Raw genomic sequence first — 15,369 nt, forward strand, 5'->3', positions numbered from 1 at the left:
TGCACGAGCAGGCCGATCACAGGGATGTTTCATCGTTTCTAGTGTTCAATTATGCGCCCTGATCACCCCAGATTACTGGAACCTTTTCTCGTGCACGCAACACCGAGTCTAGCAACTACATATGATTAAATTTGACTCGTTTCTACGCTAAGTGTGCCATCTCTGTACGTACTAATCGATGATGAACTAGGTGAACAGCTATGCAGCTGGAATCAACAGGAGAAGTCCCAGCCACGGCCGTTTCAACCTAGCAGAGGCGTGTTATGTGATAGTGATGGAGCGGCTACATTGCTCCTAGCGTAGGGCAACAGCCATACAGAACCCAGAGAACTGGGCCATCCTCGGACATGGTACGCAAGGCGGGGTAATCTGCCTACGGCAGTCCCGCGGCCCAACAACCCTCATACCCATACCGCTTATATCTGTGTTTACCGGAGCCTACCAAGTAGCAACCCATATCATGACATAATTTGTGAGCCATTGAGACCTCTTGTGCATTGAAAGACTATTTTTCAGCCGTCGACTGCGATGCATGAGATGACGAAATGGGCAGTCCAAGTGTATCAAGAGTCTATCAAAGGCCAATGAGCAGTTCTAGAAGGGCAACTGGAACAAGGCTGACCCAGAAATGAGTCGAAGACGCGAAGAGGGCTGAATCAGGGCCACGTTCTCACACCTGTGTATCCCTCAAGCAATAGCCCTTGCGACGCCGTTTCTCATAGAGTAACCCGGGAACATCAATCCACTTAAATTTGCCAATCCCATTTGAGTGTCCATGAATACTGTGAAGACATGTCAAAGACAGTATACGGGGTTAGAAGCCGATGCCTACTAATTACGAGTGCGGATCGATTACCTAGGCACCTCAAAGACTATAGCCCCACCCCGCGATGGAGCCTTGTTCTCACAAGGTCCAGAGGTCGCATATGTCATTGTTTCTGTTGCTCGCTGGAAGGCTCCCAATCAGTTCGCAATACTTACGGACTATATTATGTGCCTGCGGGCCGATACACCTTGCATTCTGTGCCCTGCATGTCGGCCCTCAAGCCCAGTGAAGGACAAAGTGTAGATACCCTACCATAACCTGCTACTACCGGCTTGTAGCGCACTACATTGGTCGGCTGCACCCGATGCTAGTCCGCGAGGTGCAGTATGCCGTACCCTACCTTGATTCAAGAAGCAGGTAATCGAAAGATGGTACAGTCACAAAGTAAGCTTGGCTTGATCACACGCAACCTCGCACGACCCCAGGCGCGGACTTCTTGATGGATAGAATAGCGTATCGCTGATCAATGAACCCGAGGCGCGAGGGAGTGGGCCGCTTGGAATCGACTTTGGGGCAACATCGTGTATAAAGATGTTGATAAGACGTCGCAGTTCCTCTGGTCTATATTAGCTCTCCGATACAGTCTGATGACGGACCCCACGGTGGTGCACACCTAGGCAGCCCCAAGCTGCATTATCACCTGGATCTCCTACCTCTGAAGGTTCCTTCTGACTGATTTACCAGGAAATACCCATGGACTAAATTAAAACGAGAAGGCGACGTCGTAGGGATCGCGAAACCAGAGGTTTTCGACACAAGTTGTAAGCACTAGCGTTGGGGGCTAGAACGAGTGGTGTATACATGGCAAGGCTGAAGGACTTCGGTGTCTGTAAAATGCGCACCTATCTAGGTAGCCAAGCCATAACCTCAACTCAGAACTCGCCTCACTATGCAGAAGCAGTGGTTCGCACTGAGGCAAGCCAGGTCATCATCACATATGTCCCGAGGTCGCCTTGTGATAAGACGCTCATCCCGCATGAACTATGGATGACCTTCATGTCGTCATCCAAGATGGACCTGAGCTGCCGAGATATTTCACCCGCTGACTTTGACCAGGATGAAGCAAGTCAGTGTTGCCTTCGGTTACGCACGGTCTTTCGGAGCAAACCCCGAAACGCGGAAAGAAGCATATAAAAGGCGGCGCGAGCATGGCTACAGACGGCTGAAAAACATATCAGGCCCACTGTTCGCCGGAAAGATCACCGATCAGTTGCAGGCAACAATGCCCAACCAAGTGACATCTGACTGATGCTTACCGGGCTGAAGGCTGAGATCAGGCTGGTATGCAGTGTTAAAGGTAAGTAATAACGACGGACGACACTACAGTCCTTATTTCGACGCCTCCATGCGCAGGAAGGGACTTACCAGACATGTGGTGTTCACCGGAAGGCACTTAGGTACCTGAGAAAGGGGCCGGAACAGGCCTAAAGTTCAGACACTTCGACGTGAAACTGGAGCTAACCTTGGAAGCTTTCTCAGACGACCTCGGGGTTAATACTTTTGTGCTATAACCCCCAGAGAACAGTAGGCCCCCTATGGCTTCTGACGAAGTTGACACGCGATGGTTTTACAGGAAGTAAGCCCCACGTCGCTTGAGTTTCTGCATATGCAGGACCTCTTGCTGCGACCGATGCTACCAGAGCATCACAGTTGTCTTGAGGTCGGTCACGCATCGCCAAATTCCATCTCTGGTCTCTTGTCGCTTGAAACGTTGGTTGCGATTGGAGTCTTGCAGGGTCTTTGGCAAAAAGTACCTAGGTCCAAGAACTCATAAGCCGAAGGCCAAAACTCATCAGTGAATTAGGAGATGCATATAAGAGGAATGTTGGAACGGACGCATTAGTGTACAACCTGGAAATTCGAGCACATGGCGTGATATTGGTTCGTGGAGAGTCGCACAGCGCAGCAATGCCGCGGAAACGGTGGCGCGGTTCCAATGACATCATCGGCGTGCGACAAATGGACCCCAGGAGGCGAACTTCCGAGTTCGGGCTTGGAAACTCCACGGAAAAGAGCTAAGGTTGGACGTTACAAAGGCGCCTGCACATGGCGCATATATCCTGTACACCATATTGACACTCGGAGCTTGTGAGACGACATCGCGGCCGCACACAGGTATCCGGCGAGGCGCCAAAGTACTTCCCCGCCGGTCTGCAGGGTTCTCCGTGGGCGATGCGACCAGCGTGGAGGGCACCATCGACAACCACAAAAGCCATCGCAAGCCATGTCATTATCGGAACTCACCGAGCAGCAACGCGCGACTATCGGCGATCGCGCGCGAGTATGGGAAGTCCGACGCTTCTGCCAGGTGCTGCCATCTGTCGTCAAATACGTGCGTGGTTCGGACGCTGGCCTCACGAGCAGGCCATTGGAGCCACACGGCAGATACGTCAAGAATGAACCAGACGGCGCGCTTGCTGCGTTGCTCCGTTGCGTCATCCATCAAACGGGCGCTGATCTGGCCATGGTCAGCTTGCTAGACGACCACACGCAATACTTCATCTCGGGGGCCAGTCGGGCCAACGCAGATGAAGCCAAGGTCACCTTGGGTGAGTGGAATCAACAGCATGGCGGACATACGTCAAATTCTAGCAGTGTCTAATTGGCACAGAAGACTCAACGCGATGGTACGGATGCGAGTCGGTAACTCATCACGGTGGTCTGTGCGAGCGTACCATCACGCGGCAGAATGAGCCAGGTGGGAGCATGGCACTCTACGAAGAGCTTGATATGGCTGAATTGGAGAGAACCAAACATCTCCCATTTGTTCAGGGTGATATTGCCAAGTTCAGACATTATGCTGGTGTTCCTTTGAACCCCTATGGAGGACCAAACATTGGCACTGTGTTCACGTTCAGCTCAACGCCGTCGCACGGTGGGCTCTCGGACGCCCACCGCTCGTACTTGTTTGAGACAGCGTCACACATTATTCGTCATCTGGAACAAGCAGTAGAAGCACTGGAGGGTAAGCGTGTGCTCAAGTTCAACCAAGGTGTGGCTTCTCTACTCAAGATGGGTACGAGCGCAGGACTGGCGGCTCAGCCTGCTCACAAGGATCTTTCATCAGGCGGCCATACTGAACATGAAGTTCTGGTGTCAAACCTCTATCCCGCTGCAGCTCTGCAGCTGTACCATCTTTCAGCTACATTGCTCTACGATACTTTCGAATTTGACGGAGTTCGCATCCAAGAGTTGGGCTCCTCAAGCAACAAGAACCCCATCTGGAACGGCTCCAACGTGCTAGCCGAGCATCTCGGACCAAAAGCGCACAGGCCTCAAGAACTAAGCCACAGTCTGACAAGCAGATTGCTTGAATTATTTCCACATGGGGCTGTGTTCCAATTACTCAATGACACTAGCGACATCGTTGTTGCTACGAGCGCAGACGACGTCGCTTTAGTTGAAGATACCCTCATACTCAAGGAGCTTTCGAAAACCTTCCTGCGGGCAGAGCAGATCGTCTTGATGCCACTGTGGGATGCGTTTCACGAACGTAATATCGGTGCGGTCCTCGGGTTCGCCGAGAATCAGTCAAGAGTCTATCTCGGCTCGACGGATCTTGCTTCCATTTCAGCATTCTGCACCACGATAATGACGCAAGTGCGGCGTCTCGAAGCTCAAGCTATAGACAAGATTCAATCAGACTTTCTCGGATCGATCTCACATGAAATGCGGACACCTCTTCATGGCATACTATCAAGCCTTGAGCTTTTAGCGGACACACCACACAACGCACACCAACGCGACCTGCTGGAGACGGCAAGATACAGCGGCTTGTCATTGCTCGATACTATTGAGCGCGTTCTATATTTCAGCAACATCAGTTCCGGGTCGCAAAGCGCACCTCTACCAAGATCAGACTCATCGAACGATGGGCTTCTCCGTTCGTCAAGTCTTGCACCTCATCATTCGGCAGCTTCCTCGCAAGACAAGGATACCGTAAAGCTGATGGATACTTGCGAGGACATCATTCACAGTGAAGTACACAGGTATCGCGTCAAAAAGGCTGTCCAGCCTGATTCTTCGATGCATGGTAAGTAAACTGGTGGAGGTGGTCCAAGTCCGGTCAGAGCTCATGGAAAAAAGGTCTTGTCTATCATCCCATCATAACTTTCGACACGAATGCCAATCGGTCGTGCCGTCTGGTAGCCGCCGCTAGCTTTCGGGCGATCTTGACAAATCTTATAGTAAGTTGTACAGATACAAAAAGCGCATGCATGAGCCGTACTGACGTAAGAGAGAATAACGCCTTGAAGTTTGGGGAACCGACAAACTGCATTCGAGTTTCACTGGATCTCACGGACGCTACTACCAAGATATCTTGTACAGACGGCGGTAAAGGCATCTCTTCCGGCTTCATCCGCCATTCAATCTTTGACCCATTTTCTCAGGAGGATCCCATTGCAGAAGGTACTGGCCTTGGACTTTCCATTGTCAAGCAAACAGTCACTATGCTGAGTGGTGATGTGCAGATTGAGTCAAACAAGAAAGAAGGCTCTACATTCACTGTCACACTCCCATCGAGCCAGGCACTTTGTGAGGCATCAGAAGATGTGTCAGGGAGCTCAAATTCGCAGGCTGGTACTGCTGAGCTACACCAGCTTGACATGAGTCTCTTTACACCGACGCGCTGGAGATCAGGAGACTCCTTACGGGACCAGCGATGTACTGCTTTATTGTTGGGCTCACTTGCGAAGAGTCTAAGCCGGTGGTTCCACATTCGGGTCATTCCTTGGGAAAGTGCAAGCAGAGCCTCGCCGTGGCGCTTGCTTGTTGTTTTGGAGGAGGACGAAGACAGTGCACTGCGGGCTCGCGGTGGCGCATCTGACGATTACGAGCGCATCCGTCTCTGCCCTGATGTACAGACCGCTCCCAGTCAGTACTCAACGCCTTTGAAGGGTGTCGCGACAATTGCGGGTGCGGTGACTAGTTCAAAAATCCAGGATGCGCTGGCGCACTTGTATCCTAGCCAAGTCCCCCCCTCTGAGCTTCGCCACAACTCCGACCAGGAATCAGTCGCGAAAATTTATGATCAGCAACAGCCAGTAGAAGGGAGCCGCAGCCAATTACGCGGAGACGCAACCGACGAATGTCGTGCTGCGCCAACAGCATTGCTATCCCGGTTAGAACTCGAGAGGAGCCCCCAATTAGACGGCGAGGAAAGCGGTGGGCAGCCACTGGCAATGCCAGCCGCCAGCCCAGTGGTCACTCCAGAGATGAACATGGCAGCAAGGTCTAATGGAGCCCAACCCGACCACCGAGACGTACAAGCGCATACTGAGCAAGCAAAAGAGGCGGCAGTCTGTACATCACCAGAGGCAGCTGTGGCAGAGCCTAGGCTGCTGCTGGTAGACGATAACGCTGTAAACCTCAAGGTACTTGCCATGTATGCAAAAAAGTGTAGCAAGGCAGGTGCAACACCTGTCGGCGGTGGCCAAGAGGCCATCGATGCCTTCAAGAACGCCAACGGGTCCAGCGACGACACGGCTCCGCAACCTTTCGATCTCATTTTCCTCGACCTCTCTATGCCCGAGGTCTCGGGCTTCGAGGTTGCGAGGGAGATACGGAAGACGGAAGCGCGGTCAGGGTGTAAGAGGACGTACATATGCGCACTCACCGGGCTGGTGAGCGAAAAAGACCGCAATGCTGCGTATGCTTCGGGTGTAGATAACTACCTTGTTCGACCAACGAGGCTGCAGGACTTGCAGGGCGTCATTGAGATGTGGCGGGATAAATCAAGCGAGAAATGAAAGCTGCCGTGCTGCACAGATGATGCAAGATGCAACAAGTGTCCGGCTTTGGCCAACGAAAGGGAGGCGCTAGCTGCGGCGGAGGCTCAGTGCACCCGAGAGGCCGATGGGTGGGATGTGATAATTCACTATCGCAACGTCATGACGCGAGCACTCTGTTGTTGGTAAGCTGCCGTCCGCGCTTGCACCCGACGCCGAAGATGATTACAGTCGCGCTCGTTAGCCTGGCCGTCGACTTGTAGCCATGCGCGCGGCCCCCTAGCCCAGACACGACGCTACGCAACCCCGGATCTCGACGCCCACGACGACGCCAGCTCAACCACACACAGCCCTCGCCATGGCCTCCAACACCGACGCCGCCTTCGTCGAGGACACCGACATCGAGCAGCAGCTGAGGGCGCGCGCCCATGGCTCCAAGACGCCCAGGACACCGGGCCCCGACAGCGACGACGAGGACGCGCCGCTGCTGGGTGCCTCGCCGGCTGCCAGCGGACACGAGCAATGGGCTGGCGATGCCGACTTTCGCGGCCTTCCCTGGTGGAAGCGCCCTTCGGTACGCCCCCGCAGCCCCTCGCGTCGAGGGCGCATCGACTGACGGCAGCAGATATTCTGGCTCCTGCCTCCCTTCCTGCTCTTCACCATCGCGTTTGGCGGCATCATCGTGCCCAAGATCAACCTGATCATGGACCTCGTCTGCGAGGAGTACTACGCGACCCTCGAGACCGACCCCATATCCTCTCCCATGGACCCGGGCCAGGACCGATGCCAGAACGACGCCGTGTCCTCGCGCTCCTCCCTCTTCCTCCTGTACGCCAGCTTGTGCTCCGGCATACTCTCCGCCATCATCAGCCCAAAGATTGGCGCCCTCTCGGATCGGTACGGGCGCAAGAAGTTCATGATAGCCAACACCTGCGGCGCCCTCTTTGGCGAGGTCCTCACAATCCTGGCCGCCAAATTCCCCGACACGGTGCACGTCAACTGGATACTCGTTGGCTACTGCTTGGAGGGCGTATCGGGATCCTTCATCGTCGGCATGGCATGTGCCCACTCGTATGCCTCCGACTGCGTTGCACCACAGAAGCGAAACGTCGCCTTTTCCTACTTCCACGCTTGCTTGTTTGGCGGCATCGCCATCGGACCCGCGCTGGCAGGCTACATCATCAATGCGCGCCAGAAGTACGTTGGCAAGACCGAAGCCGTTTTGCTCATCTTCTACATGGCCCTTGGTGCCCACTTGATCTTCATTGCATTCCTTGCCTTCCTTGTCCCCGAATCGCTCAGCAAAGCACGCCAGGAAGCCGCACGTGAGAAGCGCAGAGAGGAAGTGGAACGACAGGGTCCCGCCGGCGACTTCATCAACCAGCTACGCTCTATCAACCTGTTTGGCCCACTGAAGATTCTCTGGCCGACTGGACCTGGCACCTCGTCGGCTTTGCGCTGGAACCTGCTTCTGTTGGCCGCTACCGATACCATCATGTTTGGTGTCGCAATGGGTGCCATGAGCGTTGTCCTCGTCTACACGCGCCGCCAATTTGATTGGCATGAGCTAGAAAGCGGCCGCTTTACCACTATCGTGAACAGCTCGCGTGTTTTTGCTCTTCTAGTCATTCTGCCGATTCTGACCCGCATCTTCCGCGGGAAGAATGGGGCTGCCCGCATGCGCAGTTCAGGTTCTGACCTATTCGACCTTTCCATTATCCGTGCAGCCATCTTCTTCGACATGGCTGGCTTCCTCGGATATGCCCTTGTCCGCAAAGGCGAGCTCTTCGCACTCTCTGGCGCTATTGCTGCCATTGGCGGTATCGGTTCGCCCACTCTTGGCGCTGCATTGACCAAACATGTGCCGCAAGATCAGGTCGGTCAACTGTTAGGTGCCACGGGCTTACTTCATGCTGTTGCACGTGTGATGGGGCCCACCATCTTCAACGGTATCTACAGTGCCACTGTCGGCGCGTACAGACAAACCGTTTTCGTATGTCTTGCAGCGACTTTCGGGACTGCGTTCCTGTGCAGTTGGTTCATTCGTCCACATGGTGAGTGCTCAACCACACCTACATACCAGGCTGATTCTGACACGTTACAGTATATACAGACGGAGAGGACAAACGCGTTACACGATCAGATGAACAAGAAGCATAGCTTGCTTCTCTTCATGCTGGCGCTTCAGTCGCACTTCTTTCGGATCCTTAGATTTTCTGGACAGCAATATCCATTTTTCGCGCACGCATATGTACAGACAGCGATGGTGTTTGGATTGGCATTTTGAAACCGCCGGGTTGTCGTTAGGCTGCATATCTGTATACTTTATGTTAACGTAACGTTGAACACTTGTTCTAGCGCATATTGCACCTCGCATCGTGAGACCTTTGCCCACGGCTTGCTATCGACCAATATGTGCGTTGCTGGTGCCGCCGTATGAAAGGGTACGTCGAGACTTCAGTGTGTGCCACTCTGCCAAACTCAGCGCTGATGGGAGCCATCTTCTGAGCTCATCGGCCCAGGGAGCAGCCAACACGACTTTGCGAAATTGGAGGCAACAAATCTAGGTGTTTTTTGCGTGAAATATCTGCAGTAGCTGCCTAGGGAGTACAAGACAACGCGGAGAAGCTGTGGTGGTGGGCGCCGCAGCAGAACGAGGCTGACTAACGAACCTCGGGCCGTCAGGTACGTCAGCTTCCACGTTGCATCTTCCCGTGCCAATTGGCCATCGCGCGACCACTACAGCGTCTCCCTTTTTGTATTGCACACCTTTCCATCCGCCGCCAGTTCCGGTCTCAGCGGTCGCGATCCCGACTCAATGTCAACAGCATTCCGGTAGCACCATCACTGGACAAGCCCTCGTCAGGGCCCCGCAACCGCCATGTCGAAAGAGAACCGCGCTTTCGATACCCAGAGATTGGGTGCAGGCTACGGCTTCGAGTCGCACCCGAAGCATGCTATTGAAATGCCCCCAACATGGGTGCTTCTCGTAGGCTTGGGCTTTCTGCTATGCGCCATGGGCTTTTGGGTACGGACACATGCGCCTACATGACAACGTGCACGCGACTAATGACTATGAGTGACAGCTTTATATAGCATTGAACCTCCTCGCGCCCACTCCGCGATTGCCACGGCGTTCCGAGAAACAATACACGACGATACTACCCGACGGTGCACGAAGCGACCCAAAAGAACTTCCGTGCTGGCTGGACAAATGGGCAGCAGAGAAGGAAGCCGCCAAGAAACAAGCCGCGAAGGAGCCGGGAAGTAAAGTCGTCATACCGCCACAAATGCCCATCGAAGAACCGGAGCTCTTCATGAGCGTCGTGGTCCCCGCATACAACGAGGAGGAGCGGCTGGAAGGCATGTTAGAGGAGGCTGTCGACTACCTGGAGAGCCAATACGGTGATGCGCATGCTGGCGGCAAGGGTGAAAAGAGCCAGAGAGGATGGGAGATACTCGTTGTTAGTGATGGAAGCACTGACGGCACCGTCGACAAAGCGCTGGAGTTTGCAAAGGAGCACCAACTCAGCCAACACCCCAAGTCGAAGCCAGGGCCGTGGTCGAAGAACGGCGACGCCAAGGCCGCGCACTCAACACACATCCCACACGGCAGTATTCGCGTCGTCACGCTCGAAGAGAACAGAGGCAAAGGCGGCGCAGTCACGCACGGCATGCGACATGTTCGAGGCCAGTACATTGTCTTCGCCGACGCGGATGGCGCGAGTCGGTTCTCGGACCTAGCGGCTCTCGTTGAAGGCTGCCAGAGCATCGAGGACAAGCATGGGCGCGGTGTTGCCATCGGCTCTCGAGCTCATCTCGTCGGCAGCGAAGCCGTTGTTCAGCGCTCCAAACTCCGCAACTTCTTGATGCACTCGTTCCACATCCTCCTTCGCATCATGACGCCTCCGGCCACCGCACGCATCAAGGACACGCAGTGCGGCTTCAAGTTATTTTCACGACCAGCACTTCCCTATATTGTCCCCTACATGCACTCGGAAGGCTGGATCTTCGACGTCGAGATGCTGATGCTGGCCGAGAGCGCTGACATTGCCATGATTGAGGTGGCCATCGGGTGGAAGGAGGTCATGGGTAGTAAGCTAAATGTTGTATGGGATAGTATTGGCATGGCATGGGGTCTTGCGCTGTTGAGAGCTTGTTGGATAGCGGGTATTTATCAGAGGGATTAGGGTTTGTGTATAGAGAATAAAGCCGCGTTACCCGCCCGTGACTGGCCTCGCATTCACTATTCTTTGATGTAATGAACTGAACGCACTTTTGTTGAAACTCACATGCTGCATTCTTTCACGTGGCTGGCCCCCACTTGCACTCTCGTTTCTTAGCCACAAAGAACAGCAACACCATATGTTTCCATGACAGACGTTGTGAGACGTAGCTTCATTGAAACCGAACTCCTGTCCGCCGCCCAGGCATTCCAAGGCTGTAATCTCCCCACGTGCCCCATTACTCGGACACTGGGCTAGAGGATCTCGACAAGGTGACAATCTCGACAGCCTATCGGAAGACCTGAAGTACTAGTCCATTCGCATAAAGGGCTAGGTATCGTTGCTCGATTGAGCATATGATGCTATTCTCGTCTCTGCTCTTATCACTGTGGGATATTCTTCGCCAAATAGATCTCTACACTATGGAAGTGAAGGCGACCTCAAAGTGCTAGCACATCCTGCATGCATAGACACCATAAATGTCGTGACGCATCCCTCGCTTACTCGAAACTCGCGACCCAACCATCACCGACTCTCTCCCCTTTCGCATCTACACCACCCCAGAAGACTATGCTGCTGCCCTTCTCCATGACGTCCGATCCAAACAGAGCCCTTGGGCCGGGATGCAGTTTGCCATCTTCCTCTTCCAGTTGTTTCTCCAAAGGCGTCTGTACTACCGCCTCCGCCCACGACAAGTGACCAGTATCAGCCCCCAGCGCAGATCGGATCGCGTCTTTGATCTTTGCAGGGTTGATGGCGTTCTTGAGCGTCATTGATGGCTTCGCCTCCAAATCGCTTGCAGGGATCTGGAGAACCCAGGTGTCGCTGAATTGGGTGACTTCGCCTGCGTGCTTTGGATCTTCTGGCTTCGTGTTGGATGTATCAGCAGAAGAGTCGCTCCGTGCGCCTAGGAGATAGATGAGGTAGTTACGGCCCCACCCAGTAGTCACCGGTATCAAGGCGCCGTCATGTCGAGCACGGGGGCCAGGCGCTAGTGGATTGGTAGGAAACGTAAAGGACTCCCATTTCCTCTCTTCACTGGAAGACGAGACGCTGATATGATGGAGCTGGCTACTCATTGGATCGGATCCAGATATCAGCCATAACTGACCATTCGCCAAGGCGGCGTTGGATGTCGCGACTGGCGCTGTTGGAAGTTGCGTCCAGTAGCGCGCAGCGATGTCGAATTGCCACAAATCCGATGCATTGTCCCCAGAACCATCGACACCACCGAACAACACTACGTGTTGATCATGCGCGAACAGCTTCGCGTTGCGCCGCGGGCCCGGGCCAATGTCTCCAGTGTCGACATCTCCCTTGGAGGGTTGTAGAATATCCCAGCTCTTTCTGTCAGGACTGAAGAGCCATACAGACGATTGCTCGTCGATGAGATCGCCAGCGTTATCACTGCCACCGTATATAGCGATGTTGCCGTGGAAAGCACAGGCTGCGTGATTCGATCTCTCCGCTGGCGTGCGGCCATCTTCGCATGTTGACAGAGCAGGAATGATGCTGTAGTCCATCTCCGGTTTACCGGAGTGCTCAAGAGTAACGGCATGCACATGGTTGCTCGCAAGAACGTTGTTCGCAGTATCGCCGCCGAAGATATAAGCCTTGTTGCCGAGCACCGTGACTGTGTGATTGGAACGCGCCAAAGAGCGTCTGGAGGTCAGTTTGACCCTATGTAGTAGCAGTGGAGTACATACGCCGAAGAGTCACCTGTTGCTGTGGCTATGCGTTTGAAAGTGACTTTGAGGGGGAGCGTGGGCTTCGAGACGATGTACGCGGCGTAACCTGCTTCTGCCGTGTGTTCTACCACTTCGGCCGCAACGTACGCGCCTGCTGCAACTTCAGCCATGGCTCTGGTGCTGATATGGTCTCGTAATATCTGACAGTGTCCGGTAATTGGGCAATAGGCTGAGAAGGCGTCGAGTATGAGAACTAGTGGCAGACGACAAGGAGGAGGCAGAGAGGGGCGAAGGCTAATGCAGGTACGCGGGTGATGACGTCAGTGGACTCCACAACGACTGCAAGTACGCAATTGGGACATGTACTCCATGGATTGACACTGGCCTTGTGATATCTAACGCGGCTGTCATTGCCGACTGTATGAGTTGCAAATAATCAGAATGTGGTCTCATAGTCACAGCGGTGGAGGCGATGAGGTTTTCATCAGGCGCTCCTCCAATGCTGACACGATCTTCTTGCGAATACACGCCCCGGTTTGCGTGAGGGATAGCGGGAGCGCATGAAGACGTCCGAGCACTACATCCACGTCCCTTCCGGTTATGTTACCGTCGGTTTCCCGATTTTATATATGTAGGTCTTGCAATCCGCGCAGTAACTCCGCCAATCGCTACTCTTCCTCCTTTTTGCGCCCACGTGAAACCTTGAGATCTGCGCTACATCTCCGCAAATTCTTCGTCGAGGCGTACTGTGTTCTTTCCGTACACGCACCACCAGTTCGCTGCGATACTTATAAACAACCTGTGCCACACGGCGAAGCCAACGGTACCACCCTGCATGTTTGAACAAGCTCAAGTGCTGTCTCGGCCAGGTATACATGGATGGTACCTAGGTAGCTCCTCCGGTCTCCAAGCACCACCGCCCAGCCAATCCCTTTACGTTCGGCTCATCAGCTACACCAGCTTTGCTCAGTACGTTTTCATTGCGGAGTTGGTAGAGATCGCACGATGCGTAATCGTCAGTATCCCGTGTCGACGTCTTTGTATTTATATCCAGGGTTTGTGAAGAAGGTCCTCATTGTGAGGCCTTGTCATGAACCACAGCGTTGTAATTCAACAACAGTGAGTCGTGTGTCATATTTGGGCGGTGAATTTCCATAAAGTGTATCCATGCTTAGATACGAGGAGAGCATTATCAGAGCAACTATAGGATAGTGGAGTCATTAGAGCCAATGTGCTGCGTCACTTCCTAAAGGCTTCGGCATGACATCCCACCCCACTGACAGACCCTCGATGCGAGCCGAGTGGGTTACCGCTTCTAGCTCCCCGAAATGCGTTTGCCGCAGTTCTAGGTACCGCTTTACATCCTCTGGGCTTTTGAAATCCTTGCGGTCGAACCCGCTTTTGCCATCGTAGCGCCCCAAAGACCGCATAAACCTCATAACACCAGCCAACGATACGATAACCTCATAGGCGCCTCCAGCAGTAGCGCGCTTATACAAAGCGGCCATGATACCAGTTGCTAGAAGATAGCCGGCACCGTGGTCGAATGCTTGGCAAGGTAGTGCGCGCATCGGTTCGCCGGCTCCATGGCGCTCAGCCTCCGCTACATTGATACCGCAACAGCTCTGGACAAGCGAGTCGAAACCGCGATTTAGCGACCATGAATTCCCGGGACCGTATGCACTGAGGCTTGCAACGATCAGGCTTGGATTGGCCTTGGTCAATACTTCTGCAGAGAGACCCTTTGCTGCTAGGCTCCCGGGGCGATAGCTTTGGAGAAAGACGTCAGCTGTGGAGAGCAGATCCAGTAGCTTAGCTCTCCCTTCGGTCTTCGATATATCTAACTGCACCGTGCGCTTGCCTCGCGATAGATCTATATCGAGATCGGGAAGATCGGGTCTGGATGTACGTATGTGTGGTTAGTACACCTTCTTTCCAGGGTTAGCTCGTAAATGGATACTACTGACAGATGCGGCGATGTGATCCAGATAACGTCGGCCCCGTGTGCTGCTAACGTCTTCCCAGCGACTGGCGCAGCTATAACTATAGATCCGGGGTAGGTCAGTGTATGCCTTACAAGCTATCGGTACAGCTGCATACCTCTGCTCATCTCGACAACCCGAATGCCTTCTAGGCATTTGTCCATTACCTTCGGGGTTCGCTCTAATGGCATACACAGCTCGGAAGTTGCAAGTTTCGTTATCAGAACTGGGTGGTCTGTAATAGCCTTGGCTTGAGGCAAAGCGTCCCATTGATCAAAAGAACGCAGCGCAGCAATCATAGCTCCGGAACGAAAAGCCTCAGCTTCCAGTTCTACCGCTTTCCACTTTGACACCTTTTGTGCCACAACTTTCTTGGATGCGTCGGGTGGAAGTCCTAGAATACGAAGCGCGTTCTGACGATGATTTGAGAATGAATCGTGTATCCTGACGTATCCATCGGCTGCTTGATGAAACCCACCAATAACTCCCCATGGGGGCGATGCGGCTTTTCCATTGAGAGTATAGAGTCGCTCGGATTTGAATTCAACGCATGCATGCTCTGCCGGAACTGTAACGCGGGCATTGAACATCCATTTCGATGAGACCAAAAGAGGGCTGCAACAAGCGCGGACGCTGCAACGGTTGACTGCGCGAGAACATCAACTCTGAATGAAGATGGTAGGCATTCTCTATCGAAGGGCAGATCTAGCGAGTCGAGAGCTTCCTGTGGCAAGTCTAGCATCTTCCATAGGAGGGCGACAGAGCTAACCGCGTCGGAATTAGTGGGCTCCATGCAGAACAATGACTGAAGATCTCTGGAATTGACTTGATGCATCCAGGATCTAAACGGGAACAAAGTGTGCTAGGTAGAGGGCACTTGGGCAGGTGGTAGAGGTCCAGGCAGGAGGAAGTCAGCGC

The 15,369-nt window shown here is 53.8% G+C and overlaps 4 protein-coding genes across 4 annotated transcripts; 3 read left to right on the top strand and 1 right to left on the bottom strand.

Moving 5' to 3' along the window:
• Positions 1-3,050: 3,050 nt before the first annotated feature.
• On the top strand, positions 3,051-4,867 carry J4E88_007723 (uncharacterized protein; the record flags this gene model as incomplete). Its single annotated transcript, XM_049401339.1, has 2 exons — positions 3,051-3,375; positions 3,438-4,867. The coding sequence occupies 2 exons, from the start codon at positions 3,051-3,053 to the stop codon at positions 4,865-4,867; spliced, it is 1,755 nt and encodes a 584-aa protein (XP_049253023.1).
• Positions 4,868-5,277: 410 nt separating this feature from the next.
• Positions 5,278-6,576, top strand: J4E88_007724 (uncharacterized protein; the record flags this gene model as incomplete). Its single annotated transcript, XM_049401340.1, has 1 exon — positions 5,278-6,576. The coding sequence occupies one exon, from the start codon at positions 5,278-5,280 to the stop codon at positions 6,574-6,576; it is 1,299 nt and encodes a 432-aa protein (XP_049253024.1).
• A 3,075-nt stretch (positions 6,577-9,651) lies between these two features.
• Positions 9,652-10,745, top strand: J4E88_007725 (uncharacterized protein; the record flags this gene model as incomplete). Its single annotated transcript, XM_049401341.1, has 1 exon — positions 9,652-10,745. A coding segment is annotated over one exon (1,094 nt), but the record flags the coding sequence as incomplete, so codon positions are not given.
• Positions 10,746-11,281: 536 nt separating this feature from the next.
• Positions 11,282-12,639, bottom strand: J4E88_007726 (uncharacterized protein; the record flags this gene model as incomplete). Its single annotated transcript, XM_049401342.1, has 2 exons — positions 11,282-12,414; positions 12,501-12,639. 2 exons carry the CDS (start codon positions 12,637-12,639, stop codon positions 11,282-11,284), a joined length of 1,272 nt encoding a protein of 423 aa, XP_049253026.1.
• Between the last annotated feature and the right edge of the window lie 2,730 nt (positions 12,640-15,369).

This window comes from Alternaria novae-zelandiae, assembly GCF_023758075.1.
Source record: "Alternaria novae-zelandiae strain BMP 2774 chromosome Unknown scaffold_16, whole genome shotgun sequence".
Classification (NCBI taxonomy): Eukaryota; Fungi; Ascomycota; class Dothideomycetes; order Pleosporales; family Pleosporaceae; genus Alternaria; species Alternaria novae-zelandiae.